At 48.9% G+C, this 23,327-nt stretch overlaps 1 protein-coding gene across 1 annotated transcript in view; it reads left to right on the plus strand.

The window, feature by feature from the left end:
- Mylk (myosin light chain kinase) overlaps nt 1-23,327 on the plus strand; it is a 350,277-nt gene that overhangs the window by 195,666 nt on the left and 131,284 nt on the right. Inside the window, exons 10-12 of the mRNA XM_045146900.1 lie at nt 2,448-2,582; nt 5,360-5,512; nt 23,102-23,239. Of these exons, the coding sequence (XP_045002835.1) occupies nt 2,448-2,582; nt 5,360-5,512; nt 23,102-23,239 (426 nt within the window). The remainder of the gene's footprint in view (nt 1-2,447; nt 2,583-5,359; nt 5,513-23,101; nt 23,240-23,327) is intronic.

Genomic DNA, 23,327 nt, shown 5'->3' on the forward strand with positions numbered 1-23,327 from the left:
ACCCTCACCAAGGACTTGACCGTGGGAAGCGATGAGTTCATTCATAAAATGAGCTGAAGGTAGCAGCTTCAAGGCATTGTCACTGCCACCCCCAGAAAAGTTACCTACCCAGGGGTTGTCCCTCAAATGTTTCCAGTGTTCCTCTCCATGGCCTTTGCAATACAATGTGCCATGTCCTCTCTGGAAAAGTGCCAACTATGTCTTTTTTTAAAGATTTTTTTCATTTATCTTTTATTTATTTGAGAGCAACAGAGAGAGAGAGAGAGAGAGAATGGACACACCAGGGCCTCCAGCCACTGCAAACGAACTCCAGACGCGTGCGCCCCCTTGTGCATCTGGCTAACGTGGGTCCTGGGGAATCAAGCCTCGAACTGGGGTCCTTAGGCTTTACAGGCAAGCACTTAACCGCTAAGCCATTTCTCCAGCCCCCAACTATGTCTTTTAAACACCAAAGCCAGTTACTTTTTTCTCATTTTCAGCCATTTTTACCCTTCTGCAGCATGCTCTGATTGGTGTGGAAAAGATCATCTGTCCCAGAGGTTGTTGATTAAGGCCTCCGGACTTTGGGTTGTTTCCCAATACACTGATTGGAAAGTTTTGGGAAAGTTTAGCTCAGCAGTTCTGTAGAGAGTTCATCGGAGTGTGTCCACCAGTGCATGCACCAAGCACTGCTCAGAACCCCTGACCTAGAGTGAGGCTCAAACCATACTTGGAAAACTAGAACACACGTGAGTCTCTGTCATTTCATTCAGTCTCACACTTAAAAAATAATTACAATAGGGCTGGAGGGATGGCTTAGTGGTTAAGCGCTTGCCTGTGAAGCCTAAGGACCCCAGTTCGAGGCTCGATTCCCCAGGACCCATGTTAGCCAGATGCACAAGGGGGCTCATGCATCTGGAGTTCGTTTGCAGTGGCTGGAGGCCCTGGCACACCCATTCTCTCTCTCTCTCTCTCTCTCTGCCTCTTTCTCTCTCTGTCACTCTCAAATAAAGAAAAAATAAAATAAAAAAGAAAAAATAATAATTACATTGATTTTTTGAGAGACAGGGAGAGAGAAAGAGAAAGGGCATGTCAGGGCCTCTAGCCACTGCAAACTCCAGATGTCTGCTCTGCCCTGTGCATCTGGTTTTACATGGGTACTGGGGAATCAAACCTGAGTCTTTAGTCTTTGCAAGTAAGCACCTTAACCACCAAGCCATCTCTCCAGCCCTAGTTATAATAATTTTATTATTTTTATTCTATTTTTGGTTTTTTGAGATAGGGTTTTTCTCCAGCACAGGCTGACATAGAATTCATATGTAGTCTTAGGGTGGCCTCAAACTCACAGCATTCCTCCTACCTCAGCCTCCCAAGTGCTGGGATTAAAGCATGTGCCACCATGCCCAGCAGAGAAAGAGAGAGAGAGAGAGAAAGAGAAAGACAATGGGTGCACCAGGGATTCCAGCCACTGAGAATGAACTCCAGGTGCATGCGCCACTTTGTGCATCTGGCTTTTACATGGGTACCGGAGAATCTAACTGGTCATTAGGCTTTATAGGCATGCACTTTAGCCACTCAGCCATCTGTCCAGCCCCAATTATAATAATTTTCAACGAGAGCCAGGCATGGTGGTGCATGCCTTTAATCCCAGCACTCGGGAGGCAGAGGTAGGAGTTCGAGGCCACCCTGAGACTACAGAGTGACATCCAGGTCAGCCTGAGCTAGAGTGAGAACTTACCTCAAAAAACCAATAATAGAGCTGGAGAGATGGCATAGCGGTTAAGCGCTTGCCTGTGAAGCCTAAGGACCCCGGTTCAAGGTCCATTTCCCCAGGACCCACATTAGCCAGATGCACAAGGGGGCGCACGCGTCTGGAGTTCGTTTGCAGTGGCTGGAAGCCCTGGCGCGCTCATTCTCTCTCTCACTCTCTATCTGCCTCTTTCTCTCTCTGTCACTCTCAAATAAATAAATAAACATCTTTTAAAAAAAAACAACAATAATAATAATTTTCAATGAAAATATTTACACTGTGGACCTGTGGCATCTACAACTAAAAAGATGTTAATAAGACTGTATAGTCACTGATGGCATATGCCAAAAATAAATACCCTAGAAAATACAGTCAGATCCAGGAGGAGGAGGAAAGGCATTGCCAAGGAAGATCAGAGGCAGATGGAAGGGGTCTGAATGCACAGAATAGAAGGGGGCTCTGTCTGGGTGTGAGCTCACCCAACATTCGCGGGGCTCTGTTACTCCGAAGGCCTCCGTCAGCTCCCTTGCTCCAGGCTGCAGGAACCTGATGCTGTCACTTCCTGAGTGTGAAGGTGGACGTGGGACAGCCAGCTGCTGAGGAAGCCTGGGGCCCAGGACTGTGGGGTGTCTGCCTGCAAGGGTTGGGGTGTCTGTGGTCAGTTGCCAGGCGGGCAAGCTATAATCACAAATGGCCTGTCTGTCCTTTGCTCTCACAGGGCCGGCAGTGGTGGAAATGGCCCCCTCTTTCTCCAGGGTCCTGAAGGACACCACTGTCGTTGAGGGCCAGGATTTTGTGCTACGGTGCTCTGTCCAGGGTACTCCAGTGCCAAGGATCACCTGGCTGCTCAATGGTGAGACCCCCTTGCCCATGTGAATGAACCATCTACTTCTTACACTGAGTGAGAGACCAGGCAGAGGCTGTTTTGGGGAGCCCCAGGAAGGATGACCAAGCACTTGCTCAGTCACCCACTTAATCACGTCACTAAGCGGTCAGAAGACCTGCTATACCTTTGGGGGACCTATGGCTTGGGGTCTCAGGCAGTTTTCACATCTTAATAGTATAGGATCCTATCACCTATCACCAAATAGTCCCCAGGAGTATCTTTGTGGTGACACATTACTTGTGAGCTTCCATGTCCCCTCCCTGTCCCTCACCCATGACAGTTCTCGTGAGGCCCTGCAGCTGACTTCAGGGGACAACCTCCTTATGGCTAGAACTAAATATGAAGACAAGGACCCATGGTGGATAGAAGTAGGACTTTCTATGACTAACTCAGAACTAAAACAAGGGCCAACAAATGCTTCCTGTAGAGAACCAGATTGTAAATCTTTTCAGCTTTTTGGGCTATGCACCTCTGTAACAATTATTCACTTCGAATGTGGCAGCATAAAAATAGCAGGGGCTGGAGAAATGGCTTAGAGGTTAAGGCCCTTGCCTGCAAAGCCTAAGGACCCAGGTTCGATTCTCCAGGTCCCACGTAAGCCAGATGCATAAGGTGGCGCACAGACCTGGAGTTCATTTGCAGTGGCTGGAGGCCCTGGTGCGCCCGTTCTCTCTCTCTCCCCCCACTCCCTGCTCTCTCTGTCCTTCTAATAAATACATAAAAATAAGTGAAAAAAAATAGTAGCAGAGAGACCACATACAAATGAATGAGTGTGGCTGTATTGTAATAAAGCTTTATTTGTGGACACTAATGTAAATTTCATGTAATTTCCCCATATCATGAAATTTTCTTTCTTTTTTTTCCAACCACATAAAGGATGGGAAAACTATGAATAACCAGGTCGCAGGTAGGAATTGGCCCAGGGAGTGTGTGTGTGGCTTACACCCTCCAGACTGAGCAGTAGGTGAATCTTGGCATTTCCACACTCTTCCCACTAGAGGGCAGTCATGCTCAAGTTGGATTTGTTTAGCTGCTAATTGTCCAACCCAGTGTCCATGCTGGGAATTTACTTCCTTCCTTTCTTTCCTTCCTTCCTTCCTTCCTTCCTTCCTTCCTTCCTTCCTTCCTTCCTTCCTTCCTTCCTTCCTTTCTTGTTTCCTTCTTTTCTTTTTCTCTTTCTCTTCCCTCCTTCCCTCCCTCCATCCCTTCCTTCCTTCTTTTCTTTCTGTCTTTTTGGTTTTTCAAGGTAGGGTATCACTCTCTATCCCGGGCCTTCCTGGAATTCACTAGGTAATGTCAGGCTGGCCTCGAACTCATGGCGATCCTCCTACCTCTGCCTCCCAAGTGCTGGGATTAAAGGCATGCGCCACCACACCTGGCTTACTGGGAATCTCTTGATTCCTAACTGTGGCCTGTTCTGAGCCAACAGCTCCTTTCTGGGGCTCCATCCTTGTTTAGGGGGCTGAAAAGGAATTGTGCACATGTTTGGACAGAGGAGGCGTATTGACAGCAGCCTGGGAATGTGCTAGGGATCTCAAGACAGAGGTTTAGGGGGAGACACTCATTGTCACAAAAAAAAAAAAAAATAGAAGCGAAGAGCATTGTTAAGTCCCTTTGGGGGTGGCCTCCCGGCCCCTACTCACCCGCAGACCTACTTTTATGGAGTGCGTTGGGTTGGGAAGGGTCTCCTTCATTTGGCATGCTTGGCAGTCTCTCTGCCAAACTGTCCTTGGAGACATGAAGTGTTGCTGTGTCTAGACAAGATCACTGTGGTGCAGGGAGAGCGTATGATTCTGTGCTGTCTCCCTGTTCTGCCACGGCCCCTAACTTTATGAAGTGTGAATGAGGACCGGAAGCCTGTGACAAGAGAAGGGACGGACAGCTGCTTCCTATATGACCGTGGACGCATTCCTGCTGCAAGGCCAGAAGCTTCAACAGTGACATCGGCTATTTCCCTAGAAAGGAAGGTCACATCCTGGAATGATAAAATCCCAGGAACCTAGAGCATTATAGGACATGACGGAAGTTCAGACATTTCTGTCACCACGCAGGGCTGCACATAAAGTGACCTGAATTAAAAAAAAAAAAAGAAAAAAAAAAGGGAGGGGCTTCCCACGTTCATTTCTTCCCTGAATGCCCAAGTGTACTTAATTACAAAGATTAAATGAACCTAACTGTCCCCATTAGATTACAGCGTTGCTTTCTGATCAGTATCTGCAATGGAAAGTGGAATAGTATTTATTTATTTATTTTTATTATTTGAGAAAGAGAGAAAGAGAGAGAGAATGGGCACACCAGGGCCTTCAGCCTCTGCAAACAAACTCCAGATGCATGTGCCACTTTGTGCATCTGGTTTACATGGGTCCTGGGGAATTGAACCTGGGTCCTTTGGCTTTGCAGGCAAGTGCCTTAATCACACTAAGTCGTCTTTCCAGCCCTGGAATAATTCTTTCTAGGGACATCTCAAGGGAGCCACATGTTCAGTTTGGACTGGGTGAAGTCTTCTCTGCTTGAGCCTAGGCTGTGGACCAGAGGATCCTCAAGATCCTCTCTAGTGCTGATGCGCTCGTGGCCCTCCTGCATGCCAGATTCCTCTAGAATCTCTCCTGCTAGTCTTTCTAGGTCCAATCCTACCTCCATGGAGGGCCAGCTCCAAGGTCAGGACAGCAGCAGTCCTTCTGGAGTCAGGGCTAGCGTCCCTCTGCCTGGCCTGAGCCTTCATGTTTGTGCCTTCCTCTCTGCAGGGCAGCCCATCCAGTTCGCTCGCTCCTCCTGCCAAGCTGGCATGGCTCAACTCCACATCCAAGATGCCCTACCTGAGGATCACGGCACCTATACCTGTGTGGCTGAAAACGCCTTGGGACAGGTGTCCTGCAGTGCCAGGGTCACCGTTCACGGTAGGAGCGCCAGGCACCTCACTTGTCAAGAGCATTATCCTACTGATGTGTGTGTGTGCTTGGAAGAAAGAACACTTTTTTTAAGAATAGTATTTTATTTTTATTTATTTATTTGAGAGAAGGAAAGAGAGAGAATGGGCACACCAGGACTTCCAGCTACTGCAAATGAACTCCAGATGCATGTGCCACCTTGTGCCTCTGGCTTACATGGGTCCTGGGGAGTCGAACCAAGGTCCTTTGGCTTTGCAGGCAAGCGCCTTAGCCGCTAAGCCATCTCTCCAGCCCCAAAGGACACTTTTATAGACAAGAGGGTTCCTGGCCCAAATTGAGGGAACAGAGGTACCTGTGGCACTGAACAAAAGAGTGGGTGCTAGCACCTCTGGTTACATAGAAATCCCTGAACACATCCAGGCAGGAGGGAGTGTGGCCGACAGCTTCAGGGTCACTGAGATGAACTTCCAGACTAGGCACAGTTATGGAGGAAGGGATATTTACTGAAGCCTACAGATCCAGGGGAAGTTCCATAATGGCAGAAGAAGCTGGCCCTCCTCTTAAAAGGACCAGGCAGGGCTGGAGAGATGGCTTAGTGGTTAAGCGCTCGCCTGTGAAGCCTATGGACCCCGGTTCGAGGCTCGGTTCCCCAGGTCCCACGTTAGCCAGATGCACAAGGGGGCGCACGCGTCTGGAGTTCGTTTGCAGAGGCTGGAGGCCCTGGCGCGCCCATCCTCTCTCTCTCATCTGTCTTTCTCTCTGTGTCTGTTGCTCTCAAATAAATAAATAAATATTTTTTTAAAAAAGGACCAGGCAAAGAGAGAAAAAGCCAAAAGTACAAACCACACAAGTCCGGGTGGAACTAGGCACTTTGCACATCTTTAGACTAGAATGTCAAACCCGCCACCACGCCTTAAGATCTGGCCCAGTGACACCTCCTCCAGCCAGGTGGCTGCAGATCCAAACTACAAACTGATAAAACACTGAATATACTGGGAGCCATCTATTCAGACTACCACAGGGTTATAATGCCTGTAACCCCAGAGCTAGAGAGGATGCAGTAGGAAGATTGCAGGTTTCAGGCCAGCCCAGGTTTCAAAGCAAACAAGGCCCTGCTTCAAAAGCAGAAAGAAGGAAGGACCCTAAACTGGGAGGGGGTGGTCTCTGGAGACCACACAGGTGGGTACCATAGGAGGGTCTTGAACCCACCCCTTCTCTCGGATAGGTCATGGGCAGATGCAAGGGACAGAGGCCAGGGATCTCCTGGCACCAGAAGCTCCTGCTATCTCAGCGTGAAACTCTACACGGCAAGGAGACTTGCAAAGAGTACTCATATGTTCATTTACCGTGCAAGGGCCTCACACATGGTCCCTGATGCATAGCGTGCTGGTAACAGAGTGGGACTGAAGTTTCTAGAAGTCACCGGTTTCCCTCTCTTGTCCCTGACCCTCCCCACCACCCCCAGACTGTTGTCCATACATCACTAGCCTAGTTATACAGTAATCTGGTTATATCATGCTCATCCATTGATTAGCCAAACACTTAAGTCTTCCTTCAGAAATTGTTGAGAATTATAGGTTCAAGACTGACCTCCCTGGGCTGTGAGATCAGGCATGGTGACAGCTCCCAGGGAGAGGTGCGTCTTGGGTCCAGGGCCTGAAGGTAAGCCTGTTTCCCTCCTCACCTGTGCCCCTCACTCCTGAGCGTGACTGAGCCCCCGTAAGGTTCTTAGATAGATACTGTATATGCCTTCCCCATCAGCCAAACAAGAGGCCACCTCTTCTCTCTCTTTGTCTCCCTGGACTCAGACCTCTCAGGAGAGTCTGAACAGCCACTTTCTGGGAGATGACAGGAGATGGTGTCACAGAAGGGGGAAAATGCTTTCTGCCTACTGTGTCTCCTTGCCTAGACTATCTCGGGGGCGAGGGGGAGACTCCACAGCTCAAGGTGGAGTCCTATCCCTGTTCCACCTAGAAGGGTCTATAGGTCTCATCACATCAGTGGAACTTGGTCAAGCTGGCTTCTGAGTCTGGACTGTGGCATGGGGGCCCATGGCTCAGCCCATGGATGCCATTTCTCAGTGTCCCTCCTCTGGCCACAGAGGACAGGGCACTGTCCACCCCTACAAAAAATAAGAACTCATATTAATGGAGAATGTGTCCAAGGCCTGCCCTGTTCGGCTCTGGGCCAGGAGAGAATTTAGATTTCTCTGAGAAACGCCTCCGTGTGGAGTCATGGTTGAACCAGCCTGCCCCCTAACTTCTGGGAAGCCCTCAGCACTGGGGTGGGGAGCAGGCGCTGGCCCCTGGGGGCTTCTCCTCCAGCATTCCAGTATGTCCATGCGTCCCACTCATTCTTATAGTTCTGACTGCACAGCTGTAGAGGGCCCTTGGGGACCACGGTATGGGACTTCCAAGGAAGCATAAAAGCATAGCCTGAAGTCTGAGGGCCAGGGCAGCAGCTCTTCCCAGAAGCCAGGGTGGCTCATGACCAGTCCATAATAGGCAGGAAAGACAGAATGGCACAGGATAAGCTGCTTGGCCCACCTTCTCATATCTGAGTGCACTGTGTTGTGTCTGAGCTGGATTAGATGGAGCTAACCACACGTAGGATCTAGAACTGTCTGGGGCACTCTCCTGACTTTGGGGTATTGCGGGGATGAGACTTCCTGATTGTTCATCCAAGAGCATTTTAATTTATTTTATTTTATTTATTTGAGAGAGAGAGAGAGAGAGAGTGGGCATGCCAGGGCTTCTAGCCACTGCAAACGAACTCCAGACACATGCGCCACCTGGTGCATCTGGCTTTCGTTGGTCCTGGGGAATCGAACCGGGGTCCTTTGGCTTTGCAGGCAAACACCTTAACAGCTAGACCATCTCTCCAAGAGCATTTTAATTTTTTTGTTCATTTTTATTTATTTATTTGAGAGTGACAGAGAGAAAGAGGCAGAGAGAGAGAGAGAGAGAATGAGCACACCAGGGCCTCCAGCCACTGCAAACATACTCCAGACACGTGCGCCCCCTTGTGCATCTGGCTAACGTGGGTCCTGGGAAATCGAGCCTTGAACCGGGGTCCTTAGGCTTCACAGGCAAGTGCTTAACCACCTCTCCAGCTCTCCAAGAGCATTTTAAAGCAGGACAGACTGTGGCACAACCAAGGCTGTCTGAATCTGATCTTACAGGAGCGTGCATGAGTGGGCGCCCTCCGGGGAGGGGAGAGGCACTGGCAGAGCCAGCGTGGCGCAGTGCCCCCTCTTGGCGCCCCGCCCTGTGGCACTCAGGTATTCTTGAGTGTGCGTCTTGCACAACCCTCAACTGTAGCATTCTTTTGGCTTTCTTGGCATCTTTTTCGGCTCCAGGTACCCTGCTGCTCCAACCCCTCACAGGCCTCGCTCAGTATGTCGTTCAGGCATGTTGACAAGCGTGGCCGTGAAGCCAACTGCCCGAAGTGACTCCCAACCCACACGTCCTGTCTCTGCCCCCTGGATGTTATCTGCCCAGGCCTCACCTTCCTGCTCTGTGATGGGGTTAAGAGCAGTCACTCGGCACCACGAGCGTTAAATGAGTGGATGCACGCCTTGCCCCCAGTGCTCCAAGGTGTGGAGAGATGGCTTAGCGGTTAAGCACTTGCTTGTGAAGCCTAAGGACCCAGGTTGGAGGCTCGATTCCCCAGGACCCACCTTAGCCAGATGCACAAGGGGGCGCACGCGTCTGGAGTTTGTCTGCAGTGGCTGGAGGCCCTAGCGTGCCCATTCTCTCTCTCTATCTGCCTGTTTCTCTCTGTCTGTCACTCTCAAATAAGTAAATAAAAAATAAACAAAAAGAATTTAAAAAAAAAAAAAAGAGAGAGAAAATGTCCTAAGCCGGGCATGGTGGCGCACGCCTTTAATCCCAACACTCAGGAGGCAAAGGTAGGAGGATTGCCGTGAGTTCGAGGCCACCCTGAGACTATATAGTGAATTCCAGGTCAGCCTGAGCTAGAGTGAGACCCTACCTCGAAAAAAACAAAAAAAAAGATAAAATGTCCTAGTGAGAGTTTGACCCAAGGGTTGACTTAGTACAGTACTATCAAGAGCAGACAGGATTGTGAGTTTGAGGCCAGCCTAGACCACATAGTTGGGCCAACCAGAGAAGGGAGGTGTTGGCCCAGAGAACCCCAAGACAGACTCCTGCGCCACACTCCACGGCTCTGGCCACAAGGCGGCGCTGTGCAGCAGTGCATGGTTCTGACCACTTGTCTCGCCCCTGGGAGATGCTGATTCCCAGGCCACTTTCTAGCCTCAGTCTGGGATGGTGCTGAAGGGAAGGTGTGGGGAATCGTTCTCACCTCTTTAGCCTCGTGCTGAGGTTTTGCAATCTTGCAGGTTGCCCAGCCATTCTGATGCATTTTCTGCAGCCACTCTGCGCCCACTCTGCCTCTGTAGCTCCTACTCCCCAAATCTTAGCTAGCTCCCACAAAACTTCACTCTGAGGCTCACCCTAGTCTTCCAGGATGAGTCTTATTAACACCCTGCGCGGCGTTAGAGTGCTTGCCTAGCAACCCCAATGCCTTGGCTTTGGTCTCTAAAACTACAAAGGAGGAAAAAAAGATATCAAAGAAAATAAATAGGGAGCTACAGTGCAGAAGGGAGGGTGGGGGCCTGTTTCCATTCTGTGACAAAGGAAGCTGCTTGGGCTTCCACGAGCTGGGGAAAAAGAGAGCTCCGGGGGCTGGAGAGATGGCTTAGCGGTTAAGCGCTTGCCTGCGAAGCCTAAGGACCCTGGTTCGAGGCTCGATTCCCCAGGACCCATGTTAGCCAGATGCACAAGGGGGCGCACGCGTCTGGAGTTCGTTTGCAGAGGCTGGAAGCCCTGGGGCGCGCCCATTCTCTCTCTCTCTCTCTCTCTCTCTCTCTCCCTCCCTCCCTCCTTCTGTCTGTTGCTCTCAAAGAACTAAATAAAAATAAACAAAAATAAAATAAAATAAGAGAGAGCTCCGGGCAGATGGCAAGCTATACATTCAGTATGAAGGCCCTGAGGTGGGACCTGGGCCAAGCTACTCAAGGAACAGCAAGACGGCTGATGCGACTGGGTGCCCGAGTGACAGAATTGTGGGTTCAGAAAAGGAAGAAGCATATTGGGGAATATATCATTCTATTCCGTGGTGTTTTACTCTAATTGCTCGTTGAGTCATCTGGGGTCTCCCTGAGGGTGGCTCGCTGGTCCCCTTCAGTTTTGTATGTAACACAGGGGCCTGAGGAGGCATACCCTTGACTTCTTGTGTGGGCGCCTACTGCTCTTTGGGGTTTGCAGGAGGTCCATAAATCAGCTCTCAAGAGCCCCTCAACAAATATGCCTACAACTCTTCTCCCCAGGCTAGGAAAAGACATTCCTAACCCTCAACCTGGCACCATAGTCTTCCCTTCCCAGCCCAGATGGAGCCTACAAGATGATGAACCCCAAGTTCCTGCAGGGCCTGGGAAGATCTGAACACAATAAATAACTCGCCCTGTTAGGAGTAAGTCACTGACAGGCTTCCTTAGGCTGGGATATTTTATATTTATTTCCCCTTGGAGTATCTTTGTCAAGGCTTAATTTTTGAGTGAGGAGATTTATTAATAATCTGCTAATTGTACTCTTTTTGTTTGTTTGTTTGTTTTGTTTTTCGAGGTAGGGTTTCACTCTAGCTCAGGCTGACCTGGAATTCACTCTGTAGTCTCAGGGTGGCCTTGAATTCACAGCGATCCTCTTACCTCTGCCTCCCAGTGCTGGGATTAAAGGCGTGTGCCACCACGCCCGGCTGTACTCATTTTTGACATAGTGTCTAGCCTAGTGGTTTGTTTACTTAGCTAAAAGTGTTCTGGACCTAGGAGTGGCGCCTCAGGACGTATACTGTGGTGGGAGGTGGGGGTAAAAGAAAGAATCTGATATCTTGAATAAAAAATAAGAATCCATGAGCAGGGCTGGAGAGATGGCTTAGCAGTTAAGCACTTGCCTGTGAAGACCCTGGTTCGAGGATGGATTCCCCAGGACCCACGTTAGCCAGATGCTCAAGGGGTGCACGCGTCTGGAGTTCATTTACAGTGGCTGGAGGTCCTGGTGCGCCCATTCTGTCTCCCTCTCTCTGCCTGCCTCTTTCTCTGTCACTCTCAAACAAATAAATAAATAAAAATTAATTAAAACATTTTTTAAAATATATTTAATTTTTTGTTTATTTTTATTTATTTGATAGTGACAGAGAGAGAAAGAGGCAGATAGGGAGAGAAGAGAGAGAATGGGCGCGCCAGGGCTTCCAGCCACTGCAAACGAACTCCAGACGCGTGCGCCCCCTTGTGCATCCGGCTAACGTGGGACCTGGGGAACCGAGCCTCAAACCGGGGTCCTTAGGCTTCACAGGCAAGCGCTTAACCGCTAAGCCATCTCTCCAGCCCTTTTTAAAATATATTTTACAAAAAGAATCCATGAGCACATTTATGGGAGGATATATTTTGATGAAGAGCCCCTGGAGAGGACTGAATATGCTGTTGAGGAAGTTTATTCTCAGATCAGTTCCAGGCACCTCCGAGTTGCTGCGGCCACCTCCTCCTCTCTGCCCAAGTATGTGCGTGAACTTTGGACCCTACACAATCTATCCAACTGGCCTAAGTTATGGACCTCGTCCTGTGAACTAAGAACACTGGCAGCATTTAAAATCCTTAAGTTGGCTAAAGAGAACATTACTGAAGGAAAAGGGTCAGGCGTTTGTCTTTAACCAGCTGTTTTTAAGTACATGGAGACCTTTAACGCACACGGAACATCTGTGCAGCCTTTTCATCTGCAAGAAGGCAAGACATTAGTTCAATGTTCAATTGGCGAATGCCCCACAGTTTCGTTTTCCAGGGGTCAAGGCCACAACAAGCTCTGTGTCGTGTGAATTGCTCACACTGCAGGGAGCCCTGAGAGGGAGGATGTGTCCATCTGACACAGATTCTAGAACTGGAACCTCGATTTACCAAGTGGACAATTGTAGCGATTCATAACCGCCTACTTCCACAGCCTCTCATAGGGCATAGCCCTGTTTCCTGCTTGTAGACCTTGACCGAAAGTGCCATCCAGACTCACAGCCTTGTGTCCGTGGTGACAGAATGTGCCCTGGGTACAACAGCCATGAAGGGCCGTGTTGCTGGTTTCCAGGCCTCGCTGGCAGGGAACACTGGGTGGTTTAGATTTGGTGCCTTTCTGTTTAGCATGTCATCATAACTTCTAAGACCCGACATGGCTGTGGTTGCAATGGTCCCTGTCTCCTGTCTAGAAACCCCATCATTAATGGTTAGGGTTCTTTTTTGAGATATCATATGTCATGTTCCTTTCATTCTTTGTTTTTTGTTTTTTTTTCACACTTCTCTTCCCATTTACTTCTTAAGTTCCAGAGAAGTCAGTGGGCGGGGGGGCGGGAGGGGGGGAAGAAGGCCAACACTGAGTCAGGATATGGGAGGAAGAATTCTTTTTTAAACGAAGCTGTAAAAGTGGCCCTTTAGCTGCCTTTTGAAGGAGGATCTATTGGGTTAGGAGACAGAGTTTTGTTGAATTCGGATTCTTCCCTGGGGAAGTACAGCTTTGCCAAATGCCCTGGAAATTGGAAGGGGCTGAGCTGTCTTCTAGCCAAGTCAAAACGAGCCTTCCGTTAGAGTGCTGGAATTGGCCTTATCCCTGGTCCTGGGGCCATGCTGGGTTTTGAGCACCAAATAAAGGAAGGGGGGGCCGACTAGCTCTAGGCACCCCACTCAACTGGTGATTCATTGCGTTTCCATGGAATGACAGGGCTGAGAGGGATCAGATTTGCTGTTGGAATGGCATTTTGCATTGTGATAACTAAAGAAAGCAGCTCATACTTAAAGACTAAAGAGATTCGTTAGGAGATCCAAGATAAAGGCCAGCATATGAATTAGATGCACATTTGTATTTATAAATGTAGGGCTTCAGAAAGGAGCAAGTGGGGCTGGAGAGATGGCTTAGCCTTTAAGGCACTTGCCTGCGAAGCCTAAGGACCCACGTTTGACTCTCCAGATCCCACCTGAGCCAGACGCATAAAGGTGAGGCTAGCGCAAGATCACACGTGCCCACTAGGTGGCGCAAGCATCTGGAGTTCAATTTCAGTGGCTGAGGCCCTGGCAAACCAGTTCTTTTTCCTCTCTCTCTCTCTCTCTCTCTCTCTCCCCCAAACAAAAGAAAGAGAGAGAGGAGGTGGGGAGAGGGACGGAGGAAGGAAGGAAAGAAGGGAAGGAGGAAGAAAGGAGCAAGTGGACCAGCAAATGTGGGGAGGAGGTGAGCAGAAACAAAATGAAAAGAAGGATAACTGTGCATTTCATTCCACATACTGACTTGAGTTGCTTTTCTTGCTAAGTTACAGAAAGGAAAGAAGTGTTGCAGCATACAGGGAGATGCTGACGTATGACCAGCCGCCTGGACATAGGCTGTGGAAGGTTCTTCAAGTCAGGTCTAACCGAGGCGAAGGCTTGGCTCATGGCTGGGGTTTGGGGAGGGGGTAATACCCGGTATTGCATTGGAACTTGGACACAAAGTAACAAGCTGCACACATGGTGTGGGCATAGAACTTTCTCTGAGTAAGATTTTTCTTTTTTCTTTTTTTAAAGATCTTATTTTTATTTATTTATTTATTAGAGACAGAGAGAGGGAGGGAGAGAGAGAGAGAGAGAGTGAGAATGGGTGCACCAGGGCCTCTAGCCAGGGCAAATGCACTCCAGATGCATGCGCCCCCTTGTGCCTCTGGGTAACGTGGGACCTGGAGAATCAAACCGGGGTCCTTAGGCTTCACAGGCATGTGCCTTAACTGCTAAGCCATTTCTCCAGCCCTGAGTAAGGTTTTTCCAACACATCATTGCATTTGCTTTTCAACTAAAACCACTGTGAGTGTTTTTCTTGATTTTATTCTATTTTTTATTTTACTTTTTTGGTTTTTCGAGGTAGGGTTTCACTCTGGCCCAGGCTGACCTGGAATTCACTCTGTAGTCTCAGGGTGGCCTTGAACTCACAGCGATCCTCCTATCCTCTGCCTCCCGAGTGCTGGGATGAAAGGCGTGCGCCACCATGCCTGGCTCACTGCGAGTGTTTTTAAAAAGGAATTGCTGTTTTGATTAAAAAAAAAAAAAGTCTAGTTATGTAGAAAGTCTGACTTCTTTTATTTAATTCTTATAACAATTCTACTTTACATGTTTGAATGCATTCTACAGATGAAGAAAACTAATGCTCATAAGGGTTAAGTAAGTTAACTGTGTGTGTATGAGAGAGAGAGAGAGAGAAGGAGAGAGGGAGGAAGACAGAGAGAGAGAATCTGTGTCTGACTCCCTCTCCTTTTTCTTCCCTTATTCCCTCTCTCCTTTCCTTTTGCCTTCTGCCTTCCCTTTCCCAAGTCCCAATTAATAGCTCTAATCTATAGGGCATTGTTTTCATGTGTCTATGAACCGCTCTGAACAGAGCTCCCGTCCTGGTCCTCTCCGCTGGAGGACAGGCCCAGCCTTTCCCCACCTCTCAATGGAACTGTAGCCTTCAGTTCAATGCCCGAGGCAGCAAGTGACTGGAGCCACTGGCCAGTACCAAGAACCAGACCAACAGGTACCTTCACTTTGGGTGGTGAGGGCCCCCCGCAGGATGCGGAGGCCACGCTGCTGGACTGGGCTCCGCTCACTCTCAGTGGGAGCAGGAAGTACAGCTGTGGGGAAAGCCAGGGGTATATTTAGTTTGCCCCCCACCTCCGGGGCTGAGTACTCTCCAGCCCAATGACCCCTCCCCCACAGCCCGTGTGCTGTGAGAAGCCACATCCCAGCCCAGAAAGTCTGGGGACCTTCCCCCTGTGAGCCTGGAATCATATACCATGACTTCAAATCAGGAGAGTGAACGACAGCCTTAGAAAAGTATGCCTCTGAGGGCTGGACCCAGGTTCGATTCCCCAGGACCCACATAAGCCAGATGCACGGGGGGGGGGGTGCATGCAGCTGGAGTTCATTTGCAGTGGCTGGAGACTCTGGCGTACCCATTCTGTCTTTGTCTATCTCCTCTCTCCCCCCCCCCCACCTGCTTGCAAATTAAAAAATTTGAAATTAAAATTTAAAAAGAAAGAAAGAAAGGTACGCCTCTGAGATGGCAAGTGGCCCTGGGCAGGGGACACAGTGACAGAAAGATCTCACAGAATCTGGTCGACCTTCCTTTGTTCTGAGTTCAGCACCCATGCCTGTCCTAGGTCCTTTGGCTATGTAGGCAAACATCTTAACCATTAAGCCATTTCTCCGACCCTACTGTTTATTTTTCAAATTTATTTTTAATTGATTTTTTTGCAAACAGTGAGAGATAATAGGCACACAGGGCTTCTTGCCACTGTGAACGAACTCCAGGTACAAGTACCACTTTGCGCATCTGGCTTTACATGGGTACTGGGTCATCAAGCCCCAGGCTGTTTGTTAGGCTTTGCAAACAAGTATTTTTTTTTTAATTTTTTATTTATTTATTTGAGAGCGACAGACACAGAGAGAAAGACAGAGGGAGGGAGAGAGAATGGGCACGCCAGGGCTTCCAGCCTCTGCAAACGAACTCCAGACGCGTGCACCCCCTTGTGCATCTGGCTAACGTGGGACCTGGGGAACCGAGCCTCGAACTGGGGTCCTTAGGCTTCACAGGCAAGCGCTTAACCGCTAAGCCATCTCTCCAGCCCACAAACAAGTATTTTTAACAGCTGAGCTCTCTCTCTCTTTCTCTCCATTCCCTCATTGATTTATGTCGAGTGTATGTGTATTTATATGTGTGGGTGCATGTGTGTATGAGTGTACGTGCACATATGTAAGCATGTATATTCCTCTAAGGCACCTTTTTTTTTTTTTTTTTTTTTGAGATGGCATCTCTCACTGTATCAAAGCTCACTAATCAGGCTAGACTGGCTGGCCAGGAAGCCCCAGGAATCCCTCTTCCTCTACCTCCCCAGTGTTGAAATTGCCAAGCATGCACTATCATACCCAGTTGGGGTTTTCTGTTTGTTTGTTCATTCGTTCGTTTGTTTGTTTGATTAGCTTTTACAGGTAGGGTCTCACTCTGTTCCAGGCTGACCTGGAATTCACTGTGTAGTCTCAGGGTGGCCTCGAACTCACGCTGATCCACCTAGCTCTACCTCCCAGGTGTTGGGATTAAAAATGCGTGCCACTTTGCAGCACTCAGGAGGCAGAGGTAGGAGGATCACCACGAGTTCAAGGCCACCCTGAGACTACGGAGTTAATTCTAGGTCACCCTAGACTAGAGTGAGACCCTACCTCGAAAAACCAAAAAAAAAAAAAAAAAAAAAAGCCAGTGTTTTTTTTTCCCCATCTCTCCTTATTTTGCCTAAATCCACAAAGGATTGAACATAAGCGAACACAGATGAGTCAGCATGATTTTCTTGATTTTGGGTGAAATGAAACACGCGCATGCATGCGCATACTCTTTACCACTGGCTTATCTCTGCTCAGCCTCATCTCAGTTGCCAAGAGTCTACTGGGGGGGGGTCCTTGGCTTGTGCCCCGTAGGCACTGCTGGAGAAGGCCGGTTCTCTCTGGAGAGATGTCTGCCTGCTCTGGCTCCGCCAGCTTAGGCAGCATCCCTCTATCTTCAAACATCCTCATCCTATTATCAGCGAAGTGGGTTGTGGGATGGGCCTTCGGATCCAGGGAGCTGGTTAGGGTCAGTTTTTCTCGGGCTGCCTACAGAAAGCTACTTGCTTGGAACCCAAGATCCTCGATTCCATTGCCGGGAATGTGTGTTGATAGGGAACTGGGCTTGTTTCCTTGCCTGTGAAGAGCTCGGGATTGTTGACCGCAACTGCTCAGAGTGACTGACTCAGCCACTCACTGGCCTGGATTTAGGGCAGTGACCCGTGCGATTCACCCTGCTAGGGAGGGTGGAAACAGGGACCTCAGCTGCAGGTCTAAGAGCAAGTTCATTCCACGTGTCTCCTGCTGTCATCTCCTTCTTTTTTTTTTTTCAATATTTTTTTGTTCATTTTTAATTTATTTATTTGAGAGCAACAGACACAGAGAGAAAGACAGATAGAGGGAGAGAGAGAGAATGGGCGCGCCAGGGCTTCCAGCCTCTGCAAACGAACTCCAGACGCGTGCGCCCCCTTGTGCATCTGGCTAACGTGGGACCTGGGGAACCGAGCCTCGAACCGGGGTCCTTAGGCTTCACAGGCAAGCGCTTAACCGCTAAGCCATCTCTCCAGCCCTGTCATCTCCTTCTTGCTGTAGGCCCAGGAAGAAAGAGTAGGGTCAGAGGCAGTGGCCACTCTGGAACCAAGTGCCTGCCTGGGGCTGGTTCCCACAGGCAGTCCCTCTTATGCATCTCTCTGGTGAAGGTTGGTTAATTGACTTATAGATATGTCCCATGGTCTTTTCACAAGCATCCCATTTGCATCCTCACCCGTGCTTGCCTTGGGTCACATAAAAATGAGTACAATAGCCTCTGGAAGGTGCCAAGCTCCTTTGGCTCCTGATCAGCCCACTGAGCGATTCTAGGTGGGTAGGACTCAGTCCGCTGTCCGGTGTCTCCTATGAATGCCACTGAGAATGAATGAAGACAATTTATCGCTGGCGATGGTTCAACTTGCGATTTTCAGCTTTATTCACTGTGTGAAAACAGTGCACCTGCCATAGAAACTGCTCTTCACATTTTAAGCTTTGGATTTTGAGCGTTTATTGTGTTAGTGATATACTGAACAGTGTTTGAGGTTTTCAGCCTTGACAGTGTGTGTCAGTCCCAAACAGCTTACCCCCCACAGCGGGCTGCCTCACTGAGCTAGAATGTTCAGTGCAGCAGGCGCACTCAGTTCATGGGATGCCATTGTAAATTGAGGAATATCTACGTAACATGTAGGTTTCTTTTATTTTTATGTATATATTGGTTTTTCAAGGCTGACCTGGAATTCACTATGTAGTCTCAGAGTGGCCTCGAACTCATGGCGGTCCTCCTACCTCTGTGTCCCGAGTGCTGGGATTAAAGGTGTGCGCCACCAAGCCCGGCCACTGCCTGTAGTATTTTTACGTATGAGCTTACTCAGAACTCCTGAAGCCCTGCGATGACCCCTAGAGGCAGTTGAGGGTGCAGAGCATCGGATGGAGGCCAGGGTCTGACTACAGATCCCAGATTCTTACAGCTCCCGTTCATTCCCTCTGCAGCTGCAAGCAGACAGGCCCGGTGACAGGTCTTTAGAACTGTGCCTGAGACCCATAAGGTAGCTTGGCTTTGCTGAAGGCCAGCAAACAGGCAGTGGGCAGAACTGAGAGAGGGTGGCATCCAAGAGCAGGCTGTCACCAGCTTGAAGCTCCCCGGGAGAGCAAGCTGAAATTTGGATGTTCCTAGGAATTCCAGTCTCATCTGTGAAGCTTCGCGAGGCTGGAGGGCAGAGAAGCAGGAACAGGGAGTCCTCTGAAGAGAGAAAGACATTTTGTCCTCAAGCCCTGTTGGTCTGCAAGACAGGAAATTCCTCAATTCTCCTGAGGCAATCAGTTTCCCTGACCACTACAGCCCAGGCAGGGAAGTGAGGTAGATTTCTGCATTTCCAATACCGGCCCCCCAAGTCCACTCCCAAAGCTTTCTTCCAAAGTCCCCAGCTGGCCTATGTCCAAAAGCAATGCCTAGTTGGAGGGTCAAGGACCTGAGAGTCACTTCTGGTGGCCAGAGATGGGGGTGCTCTATTGCACTCCTGCTCCATGCACACACACACACACACACACACACACACAGCACCTGCTTGGGGCAACTTCCTTGAGCCCCATGGGCACCCTCAGCCTTTCCCCTTTCACAGTCCCAGAGAGCTTTGCTTTAGTGACTATAGACAGAAACTCAGCAGTGGGCTGGAGAGGTGGCTTAGCAGTTAAGGCACTTGCCTGAGAAGCCTAAGGACCCAGTTTCAATTCCCCAGGATCCTCTTAAGCCAGATACATAAGGTGGCACATGTGTCTGGAGTTTGTTTGCAGCGGCTGGAGGCCCTGGCATGCCCATTCTCCCTCCCTCCCTCCCTCCCTCCCTCCCTCCCTCCCTCCCTCCCTCCTTCTCTCTCTCTATAGATAGATAGATAGATAGATAGATAGATAGATAGATAGATATAGATTTAGATAGATATAGATTTAGATAGATATTAGATATAGATATAGATATAGATATAGATATAGATATAGATATAGATATATCTGCCTCTTTATCTCTCTCTCATAATAAATAAATAAAATATTTTTAAAAATTCAGTAGCATGTTTTGAGTCAGGCCTTACCCCGGTAGAGATAGAGAAACTATCTTCAGCATTCCATCTTCCTGAATAAGATCTAGTAAAGACCCCAAACTACCGTAGTCCCCCTTCTTCAAAAAAAGAAAAAACTGGGTTGGAGAGATGGCTTAGCGGTTAAGGCACTCGCCTACAAAGCCAAAGGACCAAGGTTCAATTCCCTAGGGCTCACGTAAGCCAGAGGCACAAGGTGGTTGGTACCTACCTGCATCTGGAGTTTGTCTGCAGTGGCTGAAGGCCTGGGCATGCCCATTCTCTTTTTTTCTCCCTCAATAAAAAAAAAAAAGAAAAAGAAAAAGAAAAAACTTAGATTTTAATTTAGAGATATCCTAGCTGTTTTTGTCTGCTTTCTATTGTAATAAAAATACTTGAGGATGGTGAATTTGCAAAGAAAAGAGGTTTATTTTGGTTCATAGCTCTGGAGGTCAAAAAGCATGGCACAGGTTTCTGCACGGGTTCTCATGGAACCATTTCTGGAACCTTCTTTGTGTCATATGGTTAGGAGTAGGAAGGAGAACCTGGGCGCATGTAGCACTACACGCTCAGAAAAGATCAAGGAAAGTTCTGGGCTCACTTCAGAACAAGTTGCTCTCGCCCCAACTGATTCAACCCAGCTTTTGCCTAGGAGAGCTCATCGGTATCCACACAGCCAGTCTCCTGGGAAGGACATCACTTCCTTTGTCAGGAGGTGTTCCTGTGACATAATCACCTCGCAAGGTGCCACTTTCCAAAACTCCCATTTTGGGGATCAAGTGTCGACATGAAAGGCCTGGCTTGTAAGGTAGAGCTCTTTGCCTAGCCCACATCAGGCCTTGAATTTGACCCCCCACTACTACAAATAAAGTCAAAGAAAAAGTAGCTGGGCGTGGTGGCGCACGCCTTTAATCCCAGCACTCGGGAGGCAGAGAGGTAGGAGGATCGCCATGAGTTCGAGGCCACCCTGAGGCTGCATAGTGAATTCCAGGCCAGCCTGGGCTAGAATGAGACCCTACCTCAAAACAAACAAACAATAAATCAGGAAAATAAAAAGTAATCATTTTTGTGATTTAATACAAGTTTTGGTGAGTTCAAACCGTAGCACTGGCTTTCCTGGTGTTAAGCCCAAACACATAACCAGAAACAAGGAGCTGAAGGAGAGGATGGACCCTGGGCCGCTGAGGGCTCAACCTGCAGAGAGCACTGCATCACTTGGAGACAGGCTTGAAGCCCAGCCAGTGGGGGTGGATTCTAAGAATGAGGAAAAGTCCTTCTGTGACTCGGCCTCTGCAGAGAGCCGAGTGGGAGGAAGTGGACCAGGCCTGCGTCAGAGAGCTGCTCGCTCTGGTCTTTGTCCTTCACTAACTGATGCCCTCCCTCGCTCCTTCCCGCTCCCAGTTTGTGTCAAGGTATTATCAATGGACTGTAAGCTGTTTAAGTTTTTGTTTTTTAAATATTTTATATTTATTTATTTATTTGATGGAGAGAAAGAGGGAAAAAGAGAGGGAGAGAGAGAATGGGCAAGCCAGGGCTCCTGCCACTGCAAACAAACTCCAGACATGAGCAGCCCCCTTGTGCATCTGGCTTACGTGGCTCCTGGGGAACTAAACCTGGGTCCCTTGGCTTTGCAGACAAACGCCTTAACCACTAAGCCATCCCTCCAGCCCTCACTTGAGTTTTTGACATGCATGTATACATGCAAGAAACTTTCACCCTGACCTAAAAATGAACATTTATATCTCCCACAAACATTTACATATGCACTTTTTTAATCCAGCTCCCCAATCCCTATCCCAGGTACTCACTTATTTGTTTTCCATCACTACACTTTGATCATTGCTTTTTATGTTGTCCTTTTTTATTTTTAGTGTTGTGGATTGAACACAGAACCTCACTTCATCCATGCGAGGCTACTCCTCTACCACTGAACTACACCCCAGTTTTTTTAATTAATTTATTTATTTTTATTTATTTATTTGAGGGCAACACAGAGAGAGAGAGAATGGGCGCACCAGGGCTTCCAGCCACTACAAACGAACTCCAGACACGTGTGCCCCCTTGTGCATCTGGCTAACGTGGGTCCTGGGGAATCGAGCCTCGAACCAGGGTCCTTAGGCTACACAGGCAAGTGCTTAACCGCTAAGCCATCTCTCCAGCCCCTGCACGCTGATTCTATTTCATTTTGCTTTGTTTCACATTTATTCCAAGCTGAGCTTGAACCCATCTTTCTCCTGCAGTCAGCCTCGTGAGTGCTAAGTGCCAGGAGTACTCATGCCCAGCTTTAGTTTATTTTTCAAAAAAAGAAAAAAAAAATGGGGCTGGAGAGATGGCTTAGTGGTTAAGCACTTGCCTGTGAAGCCTAAGGACCTCGATTCGAGGCTCAATTCCCCAGGACCCACGTTAGCCAGATACACAAGGGGGCACACGTGTCTGGAGTTCGTTTGTAGTGGCTGGAAGCCCTGGCGCACCCAATCTCTGTCTCTCTCTATCTGCCTCTTTCTCTCTCTGTCTGTCACTCTCAAATAAATAAAAATTATTCTTAAAAATGGAGTTGAGGTATAGCTTCGTAGTTGACTATGTGCTTAGTATATATGAGACCTTGGGCTCGATACCCAGTACCAAAAGAAATCAGGAGGAGGAGGAAGAGGAGAAAGAATTTACCCATGCTCTGTGTGTGTTGTATGCGTAGATCATGTCTGGAGAGATGAAGAGGAAACTGAAAATCTCTCGCCTCTGGAGGTTGATTCGTAATGACCTGGGAGTGAAGGGGCAGGAGGGGGCAGACCTCTTCATACAGATTCGTTGGCACCTTTGGAACTCTGTGCCATATGAATGTGTCACTTATTCATAGAAGTAAAGAATTTAAGGGGAGAGCCGGGCGTGGTGGCGCACGCCTTTAATCCCAGCACTCGAGAGGCAGAGGTAGGAGGATCGCCGAGAGTTCGAGGCCACCCTGAGACTACATAGTGAAGTCCAGGTCAGCTTGAGCTAGAGTGAAACCCTACCTCAAAAAGCAAAACAAACCAACAAACCAAAAAGAATTAAATGGGAAAAATATCCATATGAGATGCCACATATTAGCTTCCCTGCTGAGGTTCTCTCGAGGAACCAGTCACATTTACGCATGTCTCCACAGAGCTTCGGTGGCAGTGCCCGCTATACGGCAAGTGCTTGGTCATGTCAAACAGACGCGTGGGACACATCCAGTTCCCAGTGACCTCCAGTGTCTGACACCAAGCAGGTGTCAAAGCCAGACCTGAGCCTCGGCACAGCTGTGTGCCCAGTGGCATCTCGCCTGCTGAATGCATGAATGAATGTTCACCCCACATTCCGTTGTTTGCCATGCAGAAAAGAAGAGCGAAGGCAAGAGGGAGTACCTTCTGCCCCTGGCCCCCAGCAAGCCCAGCGCACCCGTCTTTCTTCAGGGCCTCTCTGACCTCAAAGTCATGGACGGAAGCCAGGTCACCATGACAGTCCAGGTGTCAGGTCTGTTCCTGCATCTCTGTCCTTGGGGGGATGTATGAGAGAGTGGTCATGTTGCATGCAGTGGAATATTGCTCCCCGAGGCCCTGCT

This window comes from Jaculus jaculus, chromosome 4 (assembly GCF_020740685.1).
Source record: "Jaculus jaculus isolate mJacJac1 chromosome 4, mJacJac1.mat.Y.cur, whole genome shotgun sequence".
Lineage (NCBI taxonomy): Eukaryota > Metazoa > Chordata > Mammalia > Rodentia > Dipodidae > Jaculus > Jaculus jaculus.